Consider the following 17,541-nt stretch of genomic DNA (forward strand, 5'->3'; position numbering starts at 1 on the left):
AACTTTAAAATAACCTTTGAATTTTTTAAACTTTTTATATCACTGGAACAGAAAGAGCATCTAAATTAAAGCTTCAAGCTAACTTTATTTTTCAAGTATTTCAAGAATTATACTTCTGAACTGAGATTTTATAAGTTGACTTTCTGCTGAGAACTTACATGAACTTCTTAAAATGTAATTTTGTAATGATGCAAACAGGTTGTTAATTGCAGCATAATGACACTTGCAATTACAATATAAACTAATGCAAAAATTATTTAAATAGTGAACAAGTAAACTTTGTATTCTGTACAGCTTTTTTTAATTAAGTTGCTGTAATTCACACTGCTGTGGTGTAGGTACTGTAATGTGTGCCTTGTAAAATATACGTACTGTATGTTATGTGGGATAATAGGTACATTAACACTGAAAAACAAGTAATTTGGTACTGGTTGGTATTACCTAGTCTGAAGTGCTACGTTTAGCCAGCAGTTTTGGAAAAGGAGACGGAATCGCGTTGGCAGGGACATGGCAATGGTTCCAGAAGCTAGACCTTGAAAATGTGAATTACTATGAGTAACTGTTGGTGGGGGGCATTAGAACAAACTCAACTTTCTGGCGTTAAGTGAAGATTTCTTACAGGTTTAATGTGAAATTGTAATTTAAACATTGTAGATGGCATTAATAGCTAAGGACGTTCCAGTATATTAAACTTTGTGTATGAATTGTGCAATAAAGTTACTTTGGAAGAAATGTCAAAGTTCTTTTCAGCTTAAGGAATCTCTTGGCTTTAATACCACAGAAGTCTGAAAACTGAATTTTAATCTAAATACGATTCCATTTTCAGGTGGTGTGGTTAAAAGCGTGCCATTATGAGTCAGATGTCTCTTTCTTACACTTTGAAGTGTGGTATTAACAAGGCAGCTTAAATGCAGCTCTGCAAAAAAGACTTGGTCTGATTCTTCTATTTTTCTTTTGTCAAAACAAATAAACTGGAATGTTCTGCAGTGATGGGAAACACCAAACAAACATCTCTACTTCTTAAAAGGACAGTATTGAGCAGCAGGTTTCTTTGGGGAAAGGATTCCCCCCCCCCGCCAGAGAAGTGTGATTTACTTTTTCCCCCAAGTTATTCCATCATGTTTCTGATAGTATTTTAAAGCTTAAAAATGCTGAGGTTTGCAGTATTCTTTCTTCTCAGATTTTTCCCGTTTTTTAGTAAGAATTGAAGTATATAATTAATATAACTGTTTCCTCTGTCTGGTTACTTGGTTTATCTGTTTGGATCTTTCAAAGTAAGTGAGAAATGGGAGAGGAATTCATTAACAGCTCAGGAAATGAAAATTGGGAAACTTACCAGCTGACAGACACATCGGGAGGTAGGTGTACTTGGGGAATTAACAAATGTTGATATCTACTAGGTTTCCAGTGTAGACACCTTATTAATGTAATGTGCATGTTTCTTTTTTTAGTGGGAAAAGGTGTATTTAACTTCTGTCTTTCCTTTGAAGAGAATTTTGTATGCAATTATAAAGGTTTTCTAATCCATGCTCATTCCGGTTCTGGAAACAAACACAAGGCAACCAGTGAGATTTCTGTGCTATAGGTTTGAACTGAAGTGTTAAATTCCACCCCTGCGTAGCCGTATGTGCCAAACAACACATTATTTTTAGAACATCATCTTAGCTGTGGTTCTTTGTGCTGTGTGTCCTGCTGAATCCTGAATCCCTATCATTTGTCATATGGCCTCCTCAGGGAGCCTTACAGATGCCCGATATAAGTGGGAGCTGTATATTAACCTGTATGGTCTTAATTCTTGACACTGCACATACATATTCTTTAATTTTGTATCCACTAAATACACATGCTCTGTAATGGAAGTAATTATATTGTGACTAATATCACAGTAATGAATTTTTGTTTTTCTGTTGTTAAACCACTCATGAAGATAACTTACCATAAGGTGTTATCCTCACCTGTTTCAAGTGGGTGAACGGAATTCTGCTTCCTTCTAAGTGTCTTAAAAATCAGTAATTTCAAACTGAATTTTTTTAATTGTCATTTCTTCAGATGTTTGGTTCCAAGGCCTAGAATTCGTCATATGGCAACATACTCTAAAGACTGAACAGTCTTTGCCTGTTGCTCCGTGTAGCTGAAGTTAGCCTGAGCGGGACCGTGCTCTCTTCCAGTAACCGCAGTGTACAGTCACCAGGTAACGCATCTTGCTGTGAAGCAGCCACGTTCCAATTAACGTTATGTCTGTGAGGGATCTGACAGCGCCTTCTGCTTTTGTAGCTGAGCTGTCAAGATGTTAATTAGTAGGTGATTGCTTACCTATTGCTTACCGCACTAACCTAACTATTGAGGGTAAAATATTAAATGCTGGGCATGGGGTTTGTAGGCCTGAAGTTAAAAAAAAATTATCATCAGTTTTGTGAACTTGGATGGAACTTTCCCCAGTGTGAGCCTGGTGGAATGAAGAATACTATCCAGCAGGTAATTAAATGAGCACTCTTCTTTGGTTCACAGTGCTATTTAAAAATGTGGGATGTTTCTATGAATTAAGCTTAAATTAGTCAGAAACCTGCCCTTCTGGAATGTGATTGTATGTAGAACAAGGTAGGGTTTTGATAAAACAGTCTATGCTTCCATGCTAACGTGGTTCCAACCCCCTTTAACAGCCCTTCCAAGAACATTTTTTATGTGAGAGTGTACCCATTAGTCCCGGTTAACGAGTAATGAATTAGCGGTGTTGGTGTCTCACTATTATATATACACTATTCTCTATGCTGCTTAACATTGACATTTAGTGCTTTGAGAGGCACAGGGGAGAGATATATATTCTTCAGTTACAGAGGAATCTGTACTCTTGTGCTTCATGAGTGCTGTTTCTGTACAGAAATAAAGGGTTTATGTACAGGAAGAGAGAGGCATTTTCATCTAAAAATATTTATTACATTTCCTACTGAAGAAAGTAATTTGTGTTAAACTTTTTTTCCTCAAAAGTCACCTTGACTGTAGAATGTCTGTGTTGATGTTAACTATTTATTTCAGTTTGTCACTTGTTGGCTTCTTAGTTGTGTTCTTTTTGTCACATAAAGTTGTTCTGTGTACTGCTTGACTGTGACCGTCAGAACTGGTTTCCTGCTCCCCAATTCTGGTGTTCTGACCCTCAGTTTAGTATCAAGATGAGGCTCCAGGCCGAGGAAGAGGTGCCGCAGGCCCTGCCCTGACACCCAGTTTGGATGAGCAGGGAACCAGGGCACCGAGAGGCAGCGGGGCAGCCCCGCAGTACAATTTCACTTCAGGACTTCATGCCAGGGCTTCTGTTGGCCCAAGTGAGAACAGTTGGTTTTCATTAACACTGAATTGCTTTAAGTCAGCTAAGCTTTTAGCTCCTCCTAAATATCTTCTCTATATCTCCACTGTTTTTTGCCAGTTTTCATGCTGTGGTAGTGCTTAATTTTGGTTTAGTCTTCTGTACTACAGACAGTTTAATTGCATAGGTTTTTAGTTCTACTTAAATGCAGAGATTTTGAGCAGCTACAGTTTTGTTGAGAGGTATACATGCACAAAAACCCTAACCGTGTTCTTTTACAATTTATTTATTGGTGTAATGTTTAATGCTTCCACCACAAGAGGCAAAAGAGAAACAGCATTTAACCCCAGGCACAGAAAGAAAAAGCAGCTTTTACAGACATCCCTCCCCCACCCACCTTTTTCAGACTTAGATTTTAACTAGGTAAATAGAACAGAAAGGTTTAGCCACAAGTAAAGAACAATGATAGGAGAAGATAAGGCATTGGCTCTGCCACTGGATAATACGATTTTTTTTCTCACCCCAGAGCTACCTTAAGTTTGCTAACGTAACGTAACGGAATGGAAGAGCATCACTAGAAGTTGTTCAGAGAGATATGTTGTAAACAGCAAATAACCATAATTAACCAGTTTAGGTGAAAGTATAAAATGCTCTGAGCTAACAGATGTAAGGAAGTCTTGAATAATGTTTGAACCTTAACACCAATGAAATGATGAGAAAACCAGGATATTCTCCCATTCTGAAGCAACAATATTCAAATCCAGTTTGGGGGTTTTTCTTTAATAAGAGCTACAGACATATTAGAACCTGATGTGTTTGAGGTAAGGAAAGCTGAAAAGGTATTAACATACACATTTGCTGTAATATTAAGAAAACTAAATAAGAAATCTGACAACGTGAACAGCACTAGTAGCAATCTTCAGGTGAAACAACCCAAGCAAAGCAATGTTTATCAGATGAAAATACTTACAATTGAAATTCTTCAAACCAAGCATGTTGCTTATTTAGCCTGGACACAGACGCTTTTCGCAGGTAAATAATGTTATGTCCGTAACAATTTATTACTAAGTTGTACTAACGAAAACAAGACATCTGCATTTTATGCAGCTAAAATGCTTCAACCACTGTTTTCAGACTTTGTCCTAAGAAAATTACACTCACCAATCCTGATAATGCATTATATGCGCTGCTAAAGTTTCTAACAGTGAGGCCCATAGGCATTGCTGACTAAGAACTTTGGACAATTTTATTATCATACAGTTGAGCAGCGTAGCATGGTTTCACACAATTTTTAGCTGCACAAGGAATACAAAATCTGGCACTAGTTGAACACTGCAGACATTAGGCTAGGTTGCTGAAGAGCTAACGTCAAGTCTCCCGCCACCTGTCTGCAACCATATTTTGGATGAGGAACGTCTGCAATCACTGCAGCTCCCTATGCACGACACCAGCTACCTGTAATGGTGACTGGATGGCCAGAACTCTGCTCCTGTGCCTTGGTTTCCCTTGGAGCAGCCTTACTTGCAGGCTGCTTCAGGTTAATCTCTCTTATGGGGCTCTGACAGGGCTGCACAGCTCTAGGAGGTGATGGGGAATTCTTCCTTCCCTTGCTTTGGTGCCATGTCCCTGCCATCACCATTCAGGACAGCAGGTACATTAAAAAAGTGTCCTTGCGGGTATTGCTTTGAACTGCCACAGCCTGAGGAGAGAGCATATGTCTTCAATGCACATATACATTTATGCCATTAATGAGTTGTTTGGTACTGGTGATGTCACCACTGCTACTTCTGGCTGCATTTACAAGGGAAAAGGAGACCTGATCAGCTCTGGAAAGGATGGGTGTAGGTGCCCAAGCCCCAGGAGAAGGGCCTGGCCTAAGAAATACAAGTGGCACAAGACGTCTGATGTAGTTTACTACATGCAGGGTTCTAGGTCTAGGGAGGCTTGATTGGCTAGTGTTCATGATTTGCTTTTTAGGCATTAATTCCGAATTACTGGTCTAAGCTGCCTAACCTCCCTATGTATCGTATTAGATACCCAGGTCTGTAGCCTGGGATCCCAGCTTAGGGACTACAGGCCTTCAAACTAAGTAGTGTAATGTTGGACTTACAGGCATCAACATCCTCTGCTGCCCTAGCCTCCAGGCTGCTTTGGTGGGAAACTACATGCAGCTTCTACAGTACATAGATGCTATCATGTTATTACCTTTAATCCTTTCTCAATGAGTAGTACTGTGTCTTAAGAAGGATGATCAAACAGAAAAAAGATGGAAAGTGATAAATATTCCAGTAGCTGTATTCTACTAGCCACTCCATCATAAATAAAAAGTTTAACGTAACATGATTTGAAATGACAGATCTCAAGTGGGCTAGCTTCTGTATAAATAGACAGTTTGACTTCTCAGTCAACTCTAACTGACTAAAATACAAACTAACACAAATGTGTAAAAAGATGTCAGAAGTAGGACCAGAACCCAGGTCTGGAGTTTCTACCACTGATTCGTAAGAACACTTCCTTTGTTCAAGTAAAAAATTTCTCTTCGCATGCAACCAAAATTATCTGCATAAATTTCCAAGTGATTTGAACTGGCATACCCATATATTCCCATTACAAAGCAATAAAAAAAGTGTTCTCAACTTTCAAGGCAAAGTTTTCATGATACAGACTCATTATTACAATGTACAACAGCGATGATTTTGACACCACGTTTTCTACTTACTAGATTAAAAAGCATTAATCTGCTCTTCCTCACAGACATCCTACATGACAACAGGAAGTAATTAATTAGTCATTACACAAGACTACCGGATTTTGGTTTTTCTTGTTTTCCAGTATAACTGCTGAAACATTAAGCTAAAAACTGTGTCAGAACACCTTCCAGACTGAAAGAGTAGCCTCAAAATTATGCACCCCATACAAACTGCTAATGAATAAAGGGTTAAACTTACAAGTGCTAAATGCCTGATGGCTACTGAGACTAGCAGGACAAAACCAGGTGCACGTATACGGTCAGCATCTGCAGAATCCTAAGGCGCATCTCACAGATGCGCTATCAATATTCTCTGTTGTTTTCCAAGCTACAATATAGTGCACAGTCAGACAGTATGAAACAAATATTACATGATTCTGAGTTTGCATTTAGTATTTACAGCAATCTTACAAAGCCTAATGTTTGTCAAAACTGAAATTTTTGCAATGAGAATAATGCTGTAAAAGACAACAGCAAATGCTGTTTACCTTCCATAGATACTCTATTTTTCTCTGTACTGTTCAGTTATGCCTTGGTAGCATCAAAGACAGATGATTCAATGGTAGTTAGCATCTTATCCTGCTTGGGAGTGAAACGTTCTGGTTTCTTTGAGTTTGTAACTACTTCGACAGAGTAGAAATCTCTTCTGTTCTCATAGCATCAGACAGGAAACTAAGTTCATTGCACAGTGTCTCGTACCTGAAGGCCATCCGGATCTGTGCAACATTTGTCTTTCGAATGTCGTTTCCCTCAGGCCCTTCTTTACAGTAATTCACCCCTAAGAATTTCTGTTTTTCCTGTGAACGGGATTAAACGTAAAGAGGAAGAAGTCAGTTCATCTGCTTTGATTTATCGTATAACTGAGTATTTGTTAGTTGAATGACTCCAGTGCAAGTGAAAAGAGCAGCTTCAACCAGCTGGCCAGTGAACTCTACCTCCGAGTCGTAACCAGTTTTGGAGATTTTAAGGCCAAAGTTTATATAATTACTCAGCAGCGCACTAAGTCTGGCTTGCTAAAACCCTTTGTGTTAGTGTTCGGTCTTCACTACTGCATCTTTCATGTGAGAGGTCAAAAAGAGGCTTTGGTTTCTTTTGTTAGTTAAATGTTGCACAAGAGGAAAATCAGTAGTTGTCATTAGAGAATATTGGAAGAAACAACAGAATATAGTTGTAAAGCCCCTGCACATACAAGCTCCTTGAGAGGAATGTTTGAAGGTGACCTAGAAGAGAGGATGCTCTAAAATAATTCCTAGAGAAAGCCATGAACGTATAGAATTTTGGAGCCAAAAGGGAATTTAATCTAATCTGACTGCTTATCTAAACCAGAATATTTTCTGTAGTACTCCATTCTAAGCAAAAACATGTCTCACTTATGACAAGCAGTTTGTTTTTACTCAATGCAAGACATGATGTATAAAGTTACTGGCAAAGGGATATCACCCAAATAATTAAAGGTTTGGGACTGGAGGCAGAACAACATGAACAGGCATCTGGTCTCTCTGCATGTTTTGGGGATTCCAGAACAAAGCTCGTGGGGAAAAATATAACATTAATACTTTTTTTAATGTAAGACTGCATAGCAGATACTTTGTGAATACTTCTGGAAAAGAGGATAGGGATGTGCACAAAGACATGACGTAAGCACCCGCCATTCTATTTTCAGACTATTGACGTCTCGGTTCCTACTTGCCCTAATATTCACAAAAGAGATTTTTCAGCCATAATTACCTTATCTGACAATCCACTCTGTAGTACGCTGTTTCTTGCTATTTCACACAAGTCACAGGTACTTAGTTTCCACACCTGGGCTGCAATAGCGTATTCTTCCATGAGAGCTTCCTGTATCACCAAAATATGTTTAATATGAAATTACATGTAAATAAGATGTAAATGGAGATATGTACTCATTACTAATTAAGAAATTTATACATGCTCTTTAGATCGCTGCGAAAAATTAGAGGTTTAAGACTTTAACATCGTAACTACTAACAAACAGAATTGTTTATTTCAAATTTCCCACGGGCGACTGTTAAATAATTAATAGGCACTGGGTATCCAGTTATCTTAGTCTAAGAAATTGCAGCCTGCAGTCCAGCTCCTCAGAGGCATTTATTAGGCAATTTCAAATGAGATCCCAGGGTATATAAACACCTTGGAGGATCTAGTCGTAAATCTTTAATGAATACGTGCACCGGCAGATAGCAGGGCAATTTCTCACTTCTGACCTTCCACACAAGGAGGCTGGCTCTGACGCTAGCGGGCTGTCACAGCTGAGGATCTTCCACACTACACGTAACTCGGCTGCTGCTGCGTTACATCCATGCAGAAAGCCCCCACAGAAGCTCTCTGTCTTTTCTAGCAGAGACATGTCACGGGCCGGGAGCAAGCCCGGGTGAAGCACACCAGAGCTCAGCTTGTCCTCAGAACACAGACAACTGGGCAACGTACAGGCCACTCTAAGGCCCAGCAGGACTCAGATCAGTGCCAACCACAAAATTGGGGCATCAAAACCAGGGACGCGTCCCTTCTGTCCTGCCAGGCCACCCACGGGCAAGAATCGGTTTCAGTTCAGTGAGCAAACAGCTCATACGTCATCTTCAGAGACTCCACATGGTGTTTTTGTAATGTACTTCCCCAGATTTATTAGTAAGGAAACTGGACTTTCCTGGCACTCTAGAGGATTGTTTATGAAGGCTCAAACCTCCCTTCAGCCTCATCCTTCATTCTATACTTCAACAGCCAACACTGGAGAGGCAAGAGTACAAAAGAAACATAATTAGGAAATCAGACATTTCCCTCTGAAACCTAACAGTGAGTAGTACACTGAGAATGAGGAAGAAAAATGAATGAAGTGACTGATAGACATGAAACTTTATATCCTAAGCAATGATATAAAAGAGCTTTCAGGTCATTCTGGGCCTATGTGGTACTGTTGCCAAATTCAAAGACAAGTGCTTTTTGCAATTCTTACCTTTGTATAATGAAACTGCATAGGATCATCTGTGGAGAGAGAGACATGAAGTCCCTTATGCAGAAATTCCCGCAGTGGATTTTTTGAGTACTCCAGGAATAGGCTGTTATTACTAAGCGGAGACATAGCAATGGGTATTTGTGCCAGATAATAAAGATACTGGAGGACAGGACTCTGCAAAACAAAACACAATCAGCGCTTAATGGTACTACGGGATAATGAAAAAAAGAAGGATTTCTCTTGGACAAAATGGGAACAGCATTACAGAGGGAGGACTAAGACCAAAAAAAATTTAGGTTGGCACTAAAATCTGACTTTAGAAAATATTCAAAAGTCTGAATTTTAAATATTACTGATCTGTATAAAAATAATTTACATTCTTCAACATATAGGTCATCTTCTTTTTAAAAATATGGTGACTAATACTACTGTAGATTAGTAAGTATACATGACTATTAAGGGCACTGCATTTGACACTAACTGCATGCCTTCCGCCAAAACCTGAAAGTCACGGGTAACAGATGTGTAAGAACCGCTAAGCAATTTGTTATTTTCAAAACTGCAGTCCAATAGGTAAATTTTAGGAGCAGAAGAAGTTGTCATTTATTTGAAGTCATGTGTTGCTGTTGCACATAATATAAATAATCTGTGGTCACCTCATCTTTATTACTATTTTTGGCTTAACCAACCTGTGAACCTAGCAAGTGCCTTTATTATTATTATCTGCTATTCCATGTTATTGCAGCAGGCTAAGCAGGAGAGAGTGAAGAGGAGAATGATTTGGTCACATACAGCGTTAGTACTACTCTGTCTGGGTTTAATTTTAGGAATTACCTGTTCTGAGCATAACATCAGACATGATTTTAGGCAAGACTTTTCTTTGTGCTTGGATATGTTGAAAAATACAGAGAGAATTTTCTAGTATTAACCAGAAAATCCAACTTATAAGAAAGGTCGTTCCAAAAAATTATTATAAACTCAGTGCAAGTCTGCCACCCACTGACCAATATTTTCATTACAAAACTGTAGCCTGGGCTTGTGTGATGGTTTTTATTAACTGATACACCAGGAATGATAACGTTTGTCCTGTCATAACAATCAAGTATATAAAATATTGCTGTGTTATACACCTATGTTAAATTTCTTGATCAAGTGATCCCAGTTACTCTAGATATAAATAATCAAAACCTTAATGAACTTCTGAATGAACACTGAAGTACAGGGATGCCAGTCAGGGAAAACGACCTTCGTCCCTGTACAGAAGAAACTACAGTCTTCCTTAAATTCTTCTGGGACCTAAACCAGGGAGTAGTAACAAGTCCAAGCAGTTTTTTCCACGTAATTTTAGCTTTGCTTGGAGTAACCAAAACCAGGGGCCACCAAGTCCTTGACATATCTGACAGTTGATCTTCCCTATAAAGACATAGCTTTAAAATATTCATTTAGGAAAAGCTGTATTTTTGGAGCTTAAATAAGAAATAGAAAGTTCAGCTGAGCTCATTGATTTCTGATCAAAGTGAAGAGTTACTTGTGCCTTGCTAAGAAAATTAATTTTGGGCTGCCCACATAAAGTCAATTTGGTGACTGCTGTTTGAACCAGTGACGGATACCTAAGCGGATAGTGATTAGTTTAGGTGAGCAACCAAGCAATACCTTCTTCAAGAGCAATCCATGAGAAATGTTGTCTGCTGTCAGAAAGGCTGATACAAGGTGTGTGATAGATCCAGCTTCTCCGCAGTGAGGTCGAAACAGAAAAGTACACATGCCTCTTTCCCTGAGGAGATCAAAAGCAAGTTCAACTAACAAAACCCACACTGTTCTTCATCTATTTTGTATATAATTATCATTAATATGGGAATTAAAAAAAAAAAAAAAAAAGAGAAGTTACACATGCAGTTTGACGTGACATCTAATCAGGCCTACCAGTGGGCTGCTGTCAAAAGGGGCACGTCCCTCTACCCAAGCCCCTTCCACCACCTGACATATTTGTGTCTTCCTCCTTCTTTCCTTCCCCAGTTCCATCTCATTTAGCAATTGTTTAGCTACTGGGTGAACAGTTACTGAACTATTTCAGTTGAGGGAACTGGCAGATGGAAAGCTAAGTGAACTGATGCAACCTGTGGCTACATAATTCCTAGATTGAAAATGAGGGAAGAAGTGGAAGCACATTGCTAAGAATTAGCTAACACCTACCTAGTGTGGTGACAGCCTGCCATCTCACCAGGTTAAGTGTAGCACAAAACCCCACCCTCAGTAGCACAGAGATGATCTAGGAGTGTTAGTTACTATATTAGACTTCACACTATCATTTCTAGAACTATTTTATTTTTATCACCTACATTAAAAATGATGCTGGGTTTTGGGTTATAATGGACCCTGTTATTCTGTGTAGACAAATGTCCCCTAAGTATTTGGAGATGTTCAAAACAAAAAGAATTTCAGCAAGGACTGCTAGAGTATAAGGCAGTTCTAGGATGGATGTTTAGTAACATTTCCCCTGAAAATGGATGTGAGGATGTAATCCATCCCTGCTGACTTCACTAACACTACCAGAAGTATAACACAGTCCTGTAATGGACTGGCGGTGGTAGCTCAAATACTCAGTATGTTTAACAGGGTGAACAGTTTCACTGACTCATTGATGAATTGTGTCATTATCTCACCTAGCTGTAAAGAATATTTAATGATTATCTAGGGAGTTTTTCAAAGAGCAGTTGAAATGATCTTGAAGTAAAAAAGAAATGTGTAAGTTCTGACAGAATCTCTGTCTTTGCAAAAGAAAAAAACGTAAACTATAGAGAATGTAAAGGAAGTCACGAGAAAGGGATGACTCAGATACCTGCTGTACCGTGTCCTTTCCATTATAGAACTAAAACTAACAACTAGGCCTGTTTGTTGCAGGTACAAGGTAATTTAAGGCAGATGTTTTTATTATGAGTTTTGATTAGATAGGGCGGTAGAGAAAGAAATGCTTGAGGTAGCAATGGGAGAGAAGAAATAACATTTTGAATGTTAACTTGGGTAAGACCTGTTAAAATTACAAATCTGTGCACCTTCCATAAGAAAATGCCAAAACGTTTTATAAATAAGAATGAACCAAATCCTTGCAAGGTAACTGATGACACTTATCCATGGATAACTTGCCGGTGCCTCAATTTGAGTCAGTTGTGCAGGTCACTCAGTGAGACAGCCACAAAGTCAGGAACATAACCTCAAGGTGAATTTCATGCTTTACTTAGCCTGATGCCAAAATCTGTTTTTACAGTCATGATCTCACATTCAGTATCGTAACTCCCTGCATTACTTGCCTAGGCATCGGTCTCAAAAGCAGTAAAACTGAATGAGTCAACAAGCATGCTAAAGCAAGTTAGCTAGACGTGCAGTTTATAGTTATGTCCTCCTTTGTCTATCTTTGATAAAAGCAGCAGCCCTTAAACCCATTATTTCACAACATAGCCATATCTCCTAAATTACCAGGAGATAGCAAGCTACCAAGAGGTACGTTATATTTGGAAATCCACTGTGAATCCAAGCAAAGGTCAACAAGTCAATTTTGTGGGGTTTCGTCTTTTGTTTTGTTTGATATAGTCAGGTTTAAGGAATTCACGAAACCAAAATACACAAAAATGTCAAACCAAGATATTAATCTGATGCCTTTACAATTTCTGAATATTTAATTCGAATTCATTTTGCAGTTAACGTTTTCAAAATAACTCATGTACTCCTCTTGGACTCTTTAAAATAATTCAAGATAACCTTTGCTTCAAAAGATATATGATCTAGAAACTGACTTAGATTAAGACCAAGATTATTGATTTTTCTTTCTGGAAGCTTGTAAAAGAGAAAAATGACTACTTACCTCCTAAGGTTGTTTAGCAACATGATGTTCACATACATATAATACAAATAATAGCTATATGGGGGATTCTTCTCACTGGTCCAGAGGTCAGGGTTAAGGCTCTTGTCAGAGAACATGTGGCCACTGTGTTTGGATTCATCATCAACACTGTCAAAGCCAGTCACCTGGTGGGAGAAGAGAATCACAGGAATCAGTGTTTTCAGGAAGCAAACTTCAACGTTACTCTCACTTGAGTACTTGCTTGGACAAAGCGTCTAGTCCTCTCTCTTCGTTTCTCTCCTTATGCTAGCAGTCCTGCTGCTCTGCCCTCCTACCATACTACACAGAGAGCAGGAATAATGTGTTTTCTTGAAGAAAATTTCATGCATTTTTTTTCTTCTGAGACAAACAGGAGGCCCAGGTGCACAAAAGCCCTTAGATTCCGGGGTGGGGGTGGGGGTGGGGGGGGGCAGGGATAGGCATGTAAGACTCCCTCAGATCCAGATTATAATCCATTAAACTCATCTGCTTTGTTATTTGAAAAGCAGCTGAAGGCCAGAGGCTCCCAGGAAACCTCCGAGTTCTGATCCAGGGCATACTCAGAAATGTATCTTTTAATCATGTCCCAGCAGCTACATCCCCACCTCTCTCCTGAGTCCCATCAGGACCTACACAATGCTTCCTTTCAGTTGCCTCCTTTTTGAAGGCCAGTCCCAGAGGAAAGCTCAAAGAACACATCCTGGATTATGATGTTCCCTCTGCACAAGAGCACACAAATGGGTTTTGGTCATTCTTTATAGAGAGGATTACTGAGAGGACAAGTAAGTAGCTGTTGAGCTGTTTCAGAGGAAATAAATGGCAACTATTTGACAACAGGACCTTACCTGGGCTTTTACTAAATTGTATGTCAGGGCTTTAAAACAATAATACAAGTAACCTATGGAGGAGGAAGCTTTTTTAGTGTCTGGAAACAACTGTGGACAAACAAAATTTAGGAGTAAGAGAGGATCCATTTCATGTGAGACAGAAAATCCAAACATACTTACATATTTGAGGAAAAGGTGCAATTCTTTATGGTCTTTGGGATTGATTGTTGCTTCAAACAAAGGTACAAAGATGTTCTCCAACATCTTCCCAAAACTAGGCAGTATATTTTTTGACCTAAATATGTCACTGAAGGGGAGAAAAAATACACAGTTGTGACCATTCTTTAATCAGCTTATATTTTTCCTCCACTTTCATATTTTCTGTTATTTGTGTATATTCTACAGCTTCAGTTCGACCAGGATTCAGAAACTCAAAGTTTACGTCAGGGCGGGGATTGTCTCTGTGCTCCTTTTCCTGCACTGCCTGGCACTGTGCTTCATCCAGGCTCTGCTGAAGCTCCTCAGCGCTCCAAAAATAGAGATAGTATGCAGGGGCAGATGCTGTCTCAAGAACAGTGACCTTTTCCCTTATAGCAATCCAAGTACTAATAGGAGAGATAAGGAATTACCTCTCATGAAAGATGCTGTTTTCCAAAGTTGCAACTACTCCAAATGGAAGTAGAATGTTCTGCTTTAGTGAGCCTCTCGGAAACGAGGGACAGTACTTCAGTGTGTCATTAAGCGCATGGCTTAACGAAGGTGTTGACTCTGCTATGTACGTAAGAAATTGCTATGTAAGAAATTAAAGGACAGAAACCTTCTCCCTAATGAGAAACACACTCCGGGGGATATATGCAACCATGACAGCTCCTTCTTTACTCTTATTCCAACTATGCAATAGCAAAACATAAAGCTCAGCTATTAAGGCTGACTAATGATAATTTTGTTATCATGGGAGACTGTATTACAATATACAGTATTAGAAACAAAGAACCATTTAATAAAGTCCCAAAGGATGCTTAAAAACTAAGAAAAACTGATATTGATTTAAGCTTGCAAATCAGCAATCTGGGCTGCATTTTCAAGTTCGCTGTCATTTAGTCACTGATCTTGAGGAAGTTTGATGGTAAGAGTTTTACAGAGCATTTTCTACTCCTTTATGGAATTCAAGAGTTGATTTATTTTCATTACTGAATTGTATTTTAACTTGCCTTTGAATGCAACTTAATATCACCCAGTTGTATTTTAGTATCTTCAGACTTACAAATAATTCACAGTAGTTTTGAATAGCTTCATAAAGAGCAGATTCAAACCCCATCTCCTGACTTCCACCCCCAGACTGTCAGGAAAACAGCAGCAATGGTCAAGAATAAATTTCCCAGGCTGCTGCTTATAAATAGAACTACAGGACAGCTCATAAACCATCTAAAAAATATCAGAAATTAAAACAAATCATTGGTATGATTTCAAACTATTAAAATTACCAAGAGCTCCTGATTACTTACTAGATTCTGGGAACCTGAATTATCCAGCGCATATTAGGGGAATAAACTTTATGCTTAATGAACCATTTTGCCAAGTTCAGCCATTCATCTGGAGACCGTCCATAAATGGATAAGCGGGGTTCTGTATACTGGTACTTACTTTCTTCTAGTTCACGGGCTACTTCCTATTAAGTAATAAATATATTGCTTTAATATGGACACTGAAGATCATTTACAGCTCGTAGTATATTTATCATCGTATTTTCCTCAGACCAGACATAACTGTATTGGCGCCCTTTAAAGATAAAGGGAATCTCTTGTCTATTAATCCATTATTTTATTTTAGGCATCTAAATATTCTACTAGTAAGCTATCTCAGATATCATTTGAGTATAACTAACTAAGACCTAGATTTAGAGGACAATATTCTTGTGCAGTTAGTAATAACACCTTTGTAAGACGCATGTTTAAAATTGGTAAATCAGAATTATACTATTTAATCTGTAGTAAATGACTACATAAAATATGCAGACCCATGGAGAATCTGACGCAGAATCCATGGCAGTAAGCAATTTTAAGGCTATTAATTTTAGACAAGCACTTCTATACATCTAAGAAGAGCTGACATTTAGTTCATGAAAACTACTAATTCTTTTGTTGTAAGAAATGAATTTGAAGCCTGTGCATGCATGTGCAGATACAGATTTATGCAGAGGAGTGTCCCTAGCTCCTCCTTCCCTAGCAGCTGCCCCTAGCCAACTACATCCTAACAGAGTATTAAGCCAGTGAATTGACCGTTGGCTGCTCTCCATTAGTTTGAAACTGCACACAACTCTGCTTTGAGCTCATACACAGGTTATGACTCATAAAATTATTTAGAAAGCAGCAGTGGCTGACTTAGCAGAGGTCCTTCTCTGATAAATTGCTAGAGCAAACCCAATACTTGGAATCACTTAACCGTACTGTTAGCTCTAGATACAATTATGACATCACAAATCTTTTACAAACCTTCTTTCTCTACAGCTGGGAAAGCTTGAAACTTATTTACCTTGACCATACGAGCAAAATATTCACCACCAATGTAGTTCTCGGTTTTCAAATACAAGTCCCTCAGCTCACTGGCACCAACTGGATTGTACTTGGAATTGAATTTGTCAAATCGATGAAATGTTTGACGACCCTGGAGGAGGAAAAAACCCTAATAACCATGGTTTCAAGTACACGCAATAGTTTCTAAATTAAATTGCCTAGCAATAAAAGGCACAGAAAAGAAAAAGCCTATGCTAACTTACTTCAAACATGCAAAGCAATGCATGAGTTCAACTTCTGATTTATTATGTTATCATGCAAAAAGCGTAGAAACCAGAATTTCACACTTAAAAGAAACAAGAAAAAGCTAAGTTTTCTGTCATTTTAATAGACTTACTGCATGGACATCTAAAGAGTCTACAGTGAGGTCATACGGGTCCATGTGCAGGCTTTCAAAGACTTGCTTTAAAGTCATCTTCTTGCCTTTTTTTTCTGCAACAATCCTGTCGGGCTCCGTTTGATATGTGTGCTTAATAAACCTCAATAAGTGTTTCTGGTTCATGCAAGCAGCAGCATGGATATGAGTATCAACCTGAAATCAAAAGGTTATTCATGCTCATCATCTATATACATAAACTTAAATTAGTAAAGTATCTATGTCAGTGACAACAATGACTAAAGCCTTCTAAAATATTCCTTAAGTGACAAATGGATTAGTGCCTAAGCAAGTCAAAATGTCTCAGAACCCTGAGATTTTGGGTTTGGAGGAATTATTCAATAAGCAGAACTATAAATAAAATAGTCCTCGATTAATAGTTTCTTATTTAAATAAAAAAAATTTTAACAAGTTAAGATACATTATAAATGCCAATCACAGAACCTGGGTTCAGATTAAATTTGATACCTCCTTAAAGGTCACTATGATCCTTTAGTATCCTTTTATTTCATCCATGAATCGATGATGGCTTTCTAGTTATAGACTGTATAACCATGCTCTCTGACTGAAAGGACCCGGAATTCTCCACCATTTCCAAGAGCGTAATTCATTTTTGTATTTCAATCACATGAAACATCTTAGGTCACTAGAACTGCAAAATGTACATGCGACAGATTTTGTCACTCTTTGTCCAAGTTTAATTATAATACCACAACTCATAATGCTGACAGATTTTTCAGTTTCTTTGGATCTCTTCACACACTAAGGGAAGCACAAGCTTTACAGAAGGGCTGAGAGTACTCCTCCAGCTTTTTGTTGAAGTCCTATTTAAAAAAAAAAAAAAAAAATTGACAACAACCACATGGTTTC

The 17,541-nt window shown here is 38.5% G+C and overlaps 1 protein-coding gene across 3 annotated transcripts in view; it reads right to left on the reverse strand.

Moving 5' to 3' along the window:
- Positions 1-4,059: 4,059 nt before the first annotated feature.
- AMPD3 (adenosine monophosphate deaminase 3) overlaps positions 4,060-17,541 on the reverse strand; it is a 34,457-nt gene continuing 20,975 nt past the window's right edge. For 2 of the 3 annotated variants that reach the window (XM_087745130.1, XM_087745119.1), the window contains exons 7-15: positions 16,633-16,827; positions 16,255-16,386; positions 15,228-15,391; positions 13,903-14,029; positions 12,878-13,041; positions 10,672-10,792; positions 9,019-9,192; positions 7,776-7,886; positions 4,060-6,844 (exon numbers count right to left, since the gene is read on the reverse strand). In XM_087745130.1, the coding sequence (XP_087601256.1) occupies positions 6,668-6,844; positions 7,776-7,886; positions 9,019-9,192; positions 10,672-10,792; positions 12,878-13,041; positions 13,903-14,029; positions 15,228-15,391; positions 16,255-16,386; positions 16,633-16,827 (1,365 nt within the window). In that variant the 3' untranslated portion in view covers positions 4,060-6,667. Of the gene's footprint in view, positions 6,845-7,771; positions 7,887-8,708; positions 8,793-9,018; positions 9,193-10,671; positions 10,793-12,877; positions 13,042-13,902; positions 14,030-15,227; positions 15,392-16,254; positions 16,387-16,632; positions 16,828-17,541 lie in introns of those variants that run through there. The other variant, XM_087745141.1, reaches the window with a different exon arrangement.

The sequence above is a fragment of the Nipponia nippon genome, unplaced genomic scaffold, assembly GCF_047370975.1.
Source record: "Nipponia nippon isolate SJK-2023a ecotype South Korea unplaced genomic scaffold, ASM4737097v1 scaffold_10, whole genome shotgun sequence".
NCBI classification, from domain to species: Eukaryota; Metazoa; Chordata; class Aves; order Pelecaniformes; family Threskiornithidae; genus Nipponia; species Nipponia nippon.